Raw genomic sequence first — 12,187 nt, 5'->3', positions numbered from 1 at the left:
CGCTCCTCAATGTTTATAGGCCACAATTCTTTCCACAACTTTACACAACAAATAGAAATCTTCACCAAGGCATGAATAATACAACAAAGTCATGAAAATCACAATATAAGACGCATGGTCATGTTTGACACCAACGTATAGATACTCGTCACCATGCCTATACGTCGTACTCAACAAGAAGAAAATAGCAAATAGGACACAACTCCTAATCCCTCAACCTAAGGTTAGACCAAACACTTACCTCGATGCCACGAACACAATTCACGATTCAATTATAGCTTTACCCCTCGATTCCACCACCAATTCGCTTGTATCTAGTCACAAGTTACTTAATTACATCAATAAATGCTAAATGAATCAATTTGAATGCATTAGAATGAATTTCCCAAAGTTTTGCCCAAAAAGTCAAAAATTGCCCCCGGACCCACATGGTCAAAACCCGAGGTTCGAACCAAAATCCGATTACCCATTCCCTCACGAACCCAAATATATAATTTATTTTGAAATTGGACCTCAAATCAAGGTCCAAATCCCTAATTTTTGAAAAACCTAGGTTCTACCCAAAACACCCAATTTCCCTCATGAAAATCATTGATTTTGAGTTGAAATCATGTTAAAAGATGTTAATGATTGAAGGATATGAGTTAAAATTAACTTACAATTGATTTGGAAGAAGAGTTGTTCTTGGAAAATCGTCCAATAGAGTTTGTGTTTTGAAAAGATGTGAAAAATGGGTTTAAAATCGTCTAAGTATAAAGTTGCAGGTCGCAGGTATGGGAAATGCGAACATGGGTTCGCAATTGCGAACCCCGACCTTTGCTAACATGGGAATTGTGAAACAGGGTTCGCATTTGCGAACCCCTTCAGAAATGCTGAACTTTCGCATTTGCGAAAATTTCGCATTTGCGATACATAGGTCGCATTTGCGATCACTAGTACATTGGCAAATCTTCGCATTTGCGAAGAAAATCTCGCATTTGTGAGCCAATGCAGGCCTGGGCTGGTTTCGCATTTGCGATTCAGCCTTCGCATTTGCGAAGCCTGCAGGCCTGGGCACACCACCTAAAATTATGCAATTTTTCTAAGTTCCAAATGCACCCCGTGGCCTATCCAAAACTCACCCGAGCCCTCGGGGCTCCAATCCAAATATACACACAACTTCAAAAATATCCCACGAACTTATTTGTGTACTCATATTACCAAAATAACATCAGAATATCGAATTAAACCTCAATATCAATGAAATTTATCAAAATTTCTTAAACATCAAATTTTGCATTTAAGGTCTGAATCACGTCAAACGGATTTCGTTTCTTACCAAACTTCACCGAGTCATCTTAAATCATATATAAGACATGTACCGAGCGTCGGAACCAAAATACGGGCCCGATACCAACATGTTCTAATCAAAATTAATTTCCAAACTCTATAAACAATTTCAGAAAATAATTTTCTTCAAAAATTCATTTCTCGGGTTTGGGACCTCGGAATTCGATTCCGGGAATGCGCCCAAGTCCCTTATTTTCCTACGGACCCTCCAGGACCGTCAAATCACGGGTCCGGGTCCGTTTACCCAAAACGTTGACCGAAGTCAAATTAATTCATTTTATCGTCAAAATTTATCATTTTTCACAGATTTTCACATATAAGCTTTCCGGCTACGCACTCGGACTGCGCACGCAAATCGAGGTTATACTAAAAGAGGTTTTTAAAGCCTTGGAACGTAGAATTTCATTTAAAAACAAGGGGCCATCACATTTACAAGAGAGAGTTAAAAGTACTATAGATAAATACTCTTATAGATAAATACTCTTATACTTCAAGATAATTATTAGATTTTTTAAAAGGAAGACTTTTGAAATTATGGTTGTAGATACGTTATAATATTTGTAGAGCTTTAAAGTCTTCTTACTAGGAGTAAAATAAATAATTTAACATTAAATTATTTTTGTATATATAAATATATCATTCTCTTTTTAGCAAATCAGTAAGAAAATATAATTGAAAACGGATAGTCAGAGAGAGCAACAACTTAACTACTAGCATGCCTTCTTCTTTTTCAGCAGTAATGTGTACTGCTTTGGTCATTTCTATATATACATAATTATGTATAATCAATATGTAATCTATATATATCGGCTTGAAAAATAAATATTATATTTGGCGGCTATTTAGGTAACAATCCCTTTAATTTTTGGAGTCCTTGACTGAATATTGGTGGTGGGCTACACAAATGAGCAACTTGCATCTTGACTTCCAACATTTGTGGAAATCCATGCCATGAACATATGAAGTGGAAAGCTGATTAAGAAAAGATATTTATGAATTAGTGAATGAGATGTTTATGAACTGCTGATACAACCACTCATTTAATTATCCAAATTAAATTAACATTACAAGATTTGTAAATGTTACTACTATTTTTTTATTTTTTCATGAGAGGCAAACTTTGAGTATGAGCAGAGGCGGATCTAGACTAGTGAAGGTCAAAGACAGAGCCAAGATTTAAATTTTATGAGTTTAGGATTGTATTTAATCTAAGTTACCGAGCTATAAAATTAATAATTTGTATGTATTTAATGAATTTTTTAAAACAAATATATGATTTTGACCTAAGCAAATGGGTTCAGTCAAACTCGTATCCTTTATGCTAGTTCCGCCCCTATTGAAGTTATCGCTACTATTAAGGTATCTGGTTTATAATTCTGTTGTAACCCTGAACAATAACGCTGAGCATTTATCATTACTATTTCAACACAATTGTCGAGTTATAAATATGCAATATATATAAGTACAGCTTCTCCTCACCAATCCAATGCAGAACACTTTTACTATCAATCCAATACACAACACTTTTACTATGCGTGAGCGCGATATTTAAGGAAGAGTCGGGTCACATTACGTTGTTTCAATAACTATATTAATCTTTCTTTAAAAAGAAATCGTTCTCATATTAGAAGCAAGGTGCAGGTGGAGGGTAAGGAAGTGCAAAAAAAATTACATCTCATTACTGTTAACTTTCTCCAAAAAATGAAAATGTGAAATATTAACAAAAAAGGAAGAAAGAAAAGGAGGAAAATTATGAAAAGTAGATTGAAATATGACAAAGTAAGAGATCTTAGAGAAAGCGTCATAATACTAAGATCTTAGAGAAAGCGTCACAATACTTACATATTTGATATATATATATATATATATATATATATATATATATATATATATATGTGCGCGCGCTAATTGAACTGCAGTAATGGAAATAGTACTCCTTCCGTTTCAATTTATGTGAACATGTTTGACTGGACACGGAGTTTAAGAAAAAATAAAGATTTTTGAAATTTGTGGTCCTAAACAAGTCAAAAAAGGGCCCAAAGTATTTGTATGGTTATAAAAGTTTCTCGTTAAGGATAGAATTGTAAGTTTAAGCTAAGTTATTAATTTACAGAGTGATCATTCGTTTTGGAACGAACCAAAAAAAATAGGTTGACGTAATACTTTTTGGAGTCATGAGACACTGAATATTTAGTGGTGGCCTGGTGGGCTCCGATAATGGAATCTGAGCTATATGACGATATTTTGGTAGTATATGTTTTTTCTAGATTCCGAAAGGGAACGAATTGCATAGATCCACAAATGACCAAGTTGCATCTCGATTTCCACCATTTGTGGAAATCCATGCATGAATATGTATGTGGAGAGGAAAGTCTGATTAGGAAAAGATATTTATGAATTAGTGAATGAGATGCTTATGAACTAGTGATGCAAAATTAATTCAACACCAGAAAAGTGGTCCTTATTAACTTTAAGTTACAAGAGTTGTTATTTGTTTAATATTCTTACGTCTCATATTATCAGTCGTGATTACTATAAATAATTGTATCAAATTATTTGTCACTTTAATAGTTCAAGACAAAATTAATTATCCTTTTTTTATTTTTTACCCTTAGTAATAAATTATTCTTGAAGACTACAAATACCTCAATTTGTTTAAATATCAATGAAGAAATATCGAATATTAAGACATGAATAAGAGTAAAATAGTCAAAATTCCATTTTAATTAAAAAATTTTTTAAAGAACCTGTACAAGAGAATCATGACAGATAATCCGAAAGGGGGAAAGTAGTACTACAAAAAACAAAAGAACAATGAAAGGAAATTAATGATGTAACTAAGGGAAACTTTGAGTATGAGAAAAGCATAGTGAAGTTATCGCTAATACTAAGATCTACTCTCTCCCGATCATTTAATTGATTTTTTGGTTATTTTTACACATATAAAAAAAATTCTCTTTTAGCATTAATTAACAATGAAACTGATCATATTAATTTTAATTTATTTATTGAAAATACAACAAATACTCCTACGCTCTCTACTCCAAGGGCAACTTTGAAAAAAAAATTAGTTTCTTTTCAATATTTGAAAAAATCAAATATTGTGAATCATTAAAAAAGGTCAAAAAATCAATTAAATTGGATCGACGAAGTAGTTTCTAACTCTGTCGTTATCCCACACAATAACGCGAAGCATTTATTATTAGCTACTCATTTACAAATTAACTCAAGTTAATGGTCATTGGTCGGTTTGTAGCTATTACTCCCTCCGATCCACAATAAATGATCATTTTACCTTTTTATTTTGGTCCAAAATAAGTGTCCATTTACATAATCAAGAAGGAATTAATTTTATTTTTTCAAAATTTATTCTTATTTACATATTTCAATATGTCAAGGTAACAATTAATTAAGGTTAATTTAGTGAATATATTTTTTTTCTAGAAACTCGTATTTCCTTAATAAATATTCCAAAGATAAAATGGTCACTTATTATGACCTATTGTGACCGGAGGGAGCAACGCTTTTTAAAATCCGATCATTTAGATATGTGCATCGCAAAATAAATGCCAACTCCCATTGCTCAACACATTGTCGAGTGATAATATGCAATATAAATATCACTCCTTTCCAAGATACTCCAAGAGTTTTTGGGGGAAAAAAATTAATTCTTTTTTGATATTTTAAAAAATTAAATATTATGTATCACAAAAAAAAAAAAAAAAAAAAAAACTAAGAGATCAATTAAAGTGAACTGAATGGAGCAGAGGTGGACCTATGGCTGATATTGAGGTGTTACTAGATCCCGTAAACTTCGACAGAAATCTTGTGAATCACTAGACCCCGTAAACTTCGACAGAAATCTTGTGAATATATATATATATATATACCTTGAAAATAGTTAATTTAAATCATTTGACACCTTTAACGCTAAAAGGGTACTAATTAAACAAAATATTGTATATCCGTCACATTAAAATTAAATTTCTGGTCCGCCCTCTGGGATGGAGTATAGGTTTTTCCCTCCCCTCTTGTCACCAACCCAATTGACAATGCTTTTATTATGCACGACCTTTGAGAAAGAGTCGGTCACATTATCTTATTTCAGTAACAATTTTATTTTAAACAAAAAGGGACCATTCTCATATTAGAAGTTTAATTAATACGGGTAGCTTTATCTGTTTGGTGTACATATTCGATGTAGGTAACTATTTACCCATCCATGAACTCCCTCAAACATTTTTCAGGTGACTTCTAATATTTACTGATATTGTTAACTTACTGTTTTCAAATAAACTCTTTTTTTAAGTTTATTTGGCTGGCCCTTTAAAAGCTTCTCCAAATCAGAAGCATAGTTGAATCCAGAGGCGGACATATGCTATACCGAGAGAGGTTTTCGGCACTCGTAAAGTTCGGCAAAAATTTTATGTATATATATATATATATATATGTCTTTAAAAAATAGTAATATATTAGTAGAAGGCACCCTCTATATAAAACAGATTTTGGTTAAATTCAAAAGTACACCTCCGATCTTCAAATTCTGGGTCCGCCTCTGAACGAATCACTAAAACACATTTTACACGTAAAGCAAAAATTAACACACAGAAAATATTTCCTTCGTATGGGATGGTCTACAAAGTGCAAAAGAATTTGCATCCACTATTAATAACTTTCACCAAAAATGAAAAGGTGAAATATTTTACAAAAATTAAAAAAAAAAACCAATATTAACTAATGTGTGAATGGGAAACTAATGCAGAATTTTAGTAGCTCAGTTAGCTGGCTATCTCAATTTTCATCTTGTTGGCGAGAGTCTAATTCCCTACCTTATTATCCGCTTCTCCATTTCACCTAGCCCCTACCTCTAACTTAATAATAATAAAAAAAAAAAAAAAAAGACCGAGTGAGAAATTAATTTAAATTAGTGGACCGACAAACAGGTAAATCTTCATCAAAATTGGGCCTGGCCCTAAGTATTGGATTTCTTTCAAAGAAATTGAGAGGCTTCAAATCAAAGGTAGAGGTAACAGTTGGCATAACTGGAAAATCTTCTTGACATGGTACGTGATGAAATCCTAATGTATACCACAGTACAATATCCTTCTCTTTGATTTCACGATTTCTGTCAAATAAAACAAATAAGATTTCATTATCATAAGCTCAATAATTTTGGCCTAGTTTTTTCCCTTCATTTCTATGCCAAATTAAATGATAGCGATCCTTTTCTAACTAACTTACATGACTTATTTATATCGTTAGGTATAGCTTGATGATATAATAGTTTATGTATTAAGATAGTGATTTAGCTGCTTTTAATGTTAAAAAGGGCAGCCCGGTGCACTAAACTCTTGTTATGTGCGGGGTCCGGGGAATAAGCGGACCGCCGGGGTCTATTGTACGCAATCTTATCTTGCAAAACTGCAAGAGGCTGTTTCCACGGCTTGAATTCGTGACTTTCTGATCACACGACAACAACTTTACCAGTTACGCAAGGCTCCCTTAACTAGTCAAGAAACTACTACCATATCTTTCTTACCTGTTGGACCAAACAGCAAGTGTGTCTTCTCCTTTGCTTTGATAAACTAACAGCCCACCAGCCCATTGTTCAAATTTGTTGTATGGAGTTACCCATATCTATCATTCAGAAACAAATGTTAATTGCAGTATTAGTAACATAACTTATGTTGCTCGGACTCTCTGAAAATGCCACAGAATACGTGTCGGATCCTCCAAAAGGACTATATTATTGGTTGATATGACACGTGTGCAACAACATTTGGAGAGTCCGCACAACAATAGAACATAACAACAAGAATAATAACACCAATATTTTCTAAACAGTTTAATTCGATTAATAGGACAAAAGCTTAAAGCTAACTTTTAGCTTTTAATAACCTTATTTCGATGAAATGATAAGAACTCATCATGTTTTAATACCATGTCGAAGTGCCCGATCATTTTATCTGATAGTTTAAATCATCAGAAAAAATACACTTTTATTTACTTAAATATATCTCCAGCACAGTTCATACCTGGTTGTTGGTGAAAGCACTTCTAACTTGAGGTGGATCATCAAGATCAAGTAAACTAGCTGCATTACCCTTTGGAACAATCTTGTACCCTGTTGGATTTCCTATTCTTGATTTCCTCAAAGGATTAATGAAATGAAATTCAGATGGCTCATAAAGCTTAAGCTTAATTTGAGCATCTTTTTCTTTCTCAATTACTTGCCTTTTAGCTTTCCAATAGCTTTTTCTTGGTGTTTTTGTTGATGGATTTTCTTCTTTCACAAGATCAACTTTTACAAATGAGTTAATTGGGCCATCAATGTCCATATCCAAATGAAATGTGATGAAATGATCATGGGCCACACCAATCACATTCTCTGAAACTAATGCCCCAAATATGTCATCTTCATTTGTGCTATTTTGTGGAGTCCCCTTTACCATTAGCATTCCAGATAAGCCAACCTATTTATAAATTTAACCAACTTTTTAGTCAAGAAGTTACAATTCGAACTGCAGTGTCACGAGTTTGTATAAAATTAAGTAAGCAAGTAATTACCGTAACACGAATTAAACCATCAGTTTGAAATTCCCAATCGAAAATGTAGTCATAATTTCCAACCGATGCAGCCATTCGAGCCACAAGGGTCACCTTTGGTCTTGACTCTCTTATTCGCTCCTGTAACCAAAAGAATTAATCTGATTAGCCGCTCACTCAATCGCTTAAACTAAAAATAGGCGGCGGAGATATAATATATGTATAAGTTATGTTTAATATGTGTATAATCATGTATAATCAATGTATAATCTATGTATATAGCTAAAGAGTACACGATGAATATGGATGGCTACTTGTGTAAAAATCCCATTTAAAAAGTTATCTTTCTTTAATAGTTTTCATAATTCATAGGCTTCAAAACAAATATCCTTTTTGAAAATATGTAGTCTTACCTCAAAACCATGAATGGGAAGATCAGAATGTCTCCAACTAATATCACCAGCATATCTCTCAAACACACAAATAATATTGGGCTGAACAAATGGCTTACCATCAGCAGTAACAAAAAGCCCATCCATAAAATAGGAATATCTTGGACAGTCATTAAGTGGCACAAGTGACATTGCTGTTGCCCCAAGCCCAAATTCACCAGCATCCATATATGATCTAAAATACCAATTTTCATCAATATCCATGTATGGCACAAATAATTCTGAAGCAAATCCTTTGTACATTACACTTCTTGGTTCACCAGTTTCTGAGTCTCGAATTCGAGCTCTAGAAATGACTATTCCTGCTCTTTGATCCGCCTTTAGGTGAAAATCCCAATTGGCCCATTTAACATTATGTCCATTTTCGATAGTAAAACTTGGGCCTTTGGGTTGTTCTATTGAGATTGGATTAAGTGGTTCCATTTGTGGAGGCATGTCTTGTGACGTATATCTGTAGTCCGTGTTCTCACCATATGGAATTGGAATTTTTGGACTTGTGTCCAAAATTTTGATAACTTCACCTTTGTCAATGTCAACAATTACTATGAGACCTTCAATGGGCCTCATATAGAAACTAGGAGTACCTTGGCTCGAATAACATCGAACTTTCATGATCCTTTTACCTTCTTCTTCGGGCCCAAACCAGCCCGATGATGGCGTAGTACAAACCAAATCCGAAAAATTAACTCCTCTCGCAACAATGGATTTATTGAATTCTTCATTGGACAATGTGGCCCGTATAGCAACCCGAACATCATCAATGGATATAGGTGGATAGCCCGATCCGGGATTTTGTACATGACTTATAATTTGGCCCAAGTTTAAGTCCACAATGAGCAAGTGAACTTGGTCATTGGCCCAAGCAATAACAAGTGCTCTTCTAGGAGGAAGAGGGTTACCATATTTCCAATTTAAGACTTGAATTTTTTCAGGCTCATCTAGTGATAAAGAACGAATAGAAGGAAAAGAACCTAAGAAAGGCTTATATGAAGAAATAATGATTTGGGCTTTGTTGATTTCTTGAATAGTAAGTGGATCTAAAGGGTGTGATGGGCTGCTATCAAAAGTGTTGTTGACTTTGAAAATTGGTGTTTCTAAAATTGAATCAAACTTAGTTTTCCTAGTCTTAGAAGTTGGTTGAAAATAGGTTTTGGAGCTAAAAACAATGAATTTGCAAGAAGAAAAACAACAATGGAGAAGAAGAAAGTCAAGCGAAAGAGTGAAGAGGAATCCATTGGAGCTCTCTCTCAAACACACTAACCTAGGGGATGGCTTATTAAAAATAGAAAGTCATGTGCTGACAATCTTGGAAAAAGAAATTTTAAATGACTTATCTAAAGCTATTTTTAGTAAAGAGTGCGAGGGGGTTGCCATGCTATTTGGCTTGGTTCACAGCAATTGGTTTCTAAAATGTGGAATGATATGGCTGTTAATTAATAACTTCTATACACTGACATTACGGAAGAATTTGTATACTGTCAAATCACCTAAAAGATGTAATAAGTATAAGTAATTATCTATGAATAAATAGAATTAGTTGAAACATAAAACAGTTAACCACAGGGACGAAGCTACATTTACTTAATTGACCACCCTTCGTCGTAAATAGGTAATATATTAAGTTTTGGAGGTACATAACATATATCGAACACTCTTCGTCGGGAATTTTTTTTACTTCATTCAAGTTTAAATATCCTTGGAAAAATTCCTGACTTCGCTACTGATAATCCAGTGTTGAACGTAGAACTTTATCCGGTGCTGCTGAATATTCTAATACAGATGATATCATCTGAACTTAATTTGATCGTTACTAGCCAAATAAAAAAGTATTGTATGACATAATCGAGTCGATCAAATATGGCAACTGGCAAGTTATGAACATTTCAAAAGAGCAACGTTGTATTCAAAAGACTTTCCTCAGAGAGCAGGTGGCAATTGTGACTCTCAATTAATACAAAGGGAGAGCCATCAACTGGTGTTGGGTTAGACATCAGGTTCCACATGAGGTCATGCATTAATCTACTCGTGTAGCCAATTGGTTTAGTCGGGGTAAAAATTTGTCCGCACCCGATATCTTTATCAAAATATAGATCGCATGACATGTGTTTTCTGCATACTTTTTTTATCACCTAATCATAGATAAATTAATGTGCTTTTTCACTTAATTTTTTAATTTATCATGGTAAAGTATATTAATTTGGTACAAATGCCGGGTGTATCTAAGTTTTTACCGTACGTTTAATATGTTTTGTTGGGTATTTTTAGTATGAATTTAAAAATTATTCATTTGAAAAGCAATAGGAGTAGTACACTTTTTAGTATGTTGGTATCGTGAATGTGAAAAGGCCTAAAATAATCCCTTTAGATTCAAAGTCATATTTTTTTCGCGTGGTGCATTAATAGTCCTCTATATTTGTAGAACTAGTGCACCTTTAGTCTCTGCCCTAACTGAGCTATTTTAGCTCCTCTGCTAAACATAACGGTCAGTTAGGGAAGAGATTAAAAATGCACTAGTATGACAAACAAGGAGGACTATTAATTCTATATTCAAAGATAAGGAATGATTTTGAACAAATGATTGCTTCATTTTTAAACAGAAGTTTGCAAAATTACAATTATTATTCCGTATCACTTACTTCAGTCACCTCTTTTTGTGGTTTTGAGTGAGCCCGTTTGGACATAAGAAATTTTTCACTTTTTTCTTTCAGAATCAACGTTTGGTCATAAAATTTTCAATTTTCACTTGATTGCTTTTCAAATTTTTACTCAGATCACTCACAAAATTTCAAAAACAACCCAAAAATATATTCATGTCCAAACACAACTATAATTTTCAAATATCATTTTCACTTGAAAATTTTTTTCACTTTTTTTTTGGAATTTTACAATTCTTATGTCCAAACGCCCACTTAATACTATCATCAAAACACTATTTTGGTTGGAAAGAAGTTATCACATGATTAATTATCCCGGGATCTGTTATTCCACTTTTCATGAGGATAAAAAAAATGCTATAATCCTAGACTAATCTCGGGATATAATTATACCGTAATTTTCTCCCAACCAAATATGAGAAAAACTCTTCTTAAATTTAATCCTGCAATTAATTATTCATTACCCCTCATACCAAACGAGCCCTATATATTCATTTTATTCTGCACTGTGTATATGATTACCATACAACAATGACTTCTAGACCCAACACATTACTGGAAAATAATCAGAAAACGATCTTTACTAACTTCTTTTACAAGAAAATATTTTATAAAAAGGAACATTCTTCTCCATACAATACGCAATCGTTGCTCTACCGAGAACCCAATTTGAAAAGTAAAACATGTGTCGACCTCATCTAGTCAATTTTGTCCTTTTTAAATTTGTTAATCAGGTGTGGGTTCCAATTAGAATTTACACCTATATATATTTTGTATAACTATATTTTTGGGTAACTTACACAAATGTCCCAAATAAGTTTCAACTTACCAACTTCTAGCCATACTAACCAAGCACATATAAAAATTGAAAAACCAAATAAAAATAAAGTTCTTTCTATCAAAGAATTGCATGCAAAAATCACCTTCCATACTTTTTTAAGCGTGATTAGCAACATTAGATGCAAGACACTAAGGAAATTTCATGGATGAGGTAGCAAATAAGGTGATAAAATACAAAAAAAATACAATATTCTAATAATCTAAGCAAAAAAGAAACTTTTTCAATGGGTATGGTTGAAATTCATTGAAAATATATAGATAAGTCAATACACAAATTTTGAGGAAGATTGGAGGTGATTTGGACTTGTTTTGTATCAAAATTCGTAATTAAATCGAGTTCAAAAAATACTTCTTCGACACATGTAT

The 12,187-nt window shown here is 33.1% G+C and overlaps 1 protein-coding gene across 1 annotated transcript; it reads right to left on the bottom strand.

The window, feature by feature from the left end:
* Positions 1-5,795: 5,795 nt before the first annotated feature.
* LOC107777119 (amine oxidase [copper-containing] gamma 1-like) lies at positions 5,796-9,617 on the bottom strand (the record flags this gene model as incomplete). The annotated part of the gene is made up of 5 exons (XM_016597106.2): positions 5,796-6,454; positions 6,869-6,966; positions 7,365-7,802; positions 7,897-8,016; positions 8,289-9,617. Coding segments are annotated over 5 exons (2,196 nt in total), but the record flags the coding sequence as incomplete, so codon positions are not given.
* Positions 9,618-12,187: the final 2,570 nt, after the last annotated feature.

The sequence above is a fragment of the Nicotiana tabacum genome, chromosome 1 (genome assembly GCF_000715075.1).
Source record: "Nicotiana tabacum cultivar K326 chromosome 1, ASM71507v2, whole genome shotgun sequence".
Classification (NCBI taxonomy): Eukaryota; Viridiplantae; Streptophyta; class Magnoliopsida; order Solanales; family Solanaceae; genus Nicotiana; species Nicotiana tabacum.
Note: the sequence above shows the minus strand (reverse complement) of the source record. Positions and strands in the feature narration are given on the sequence as shown.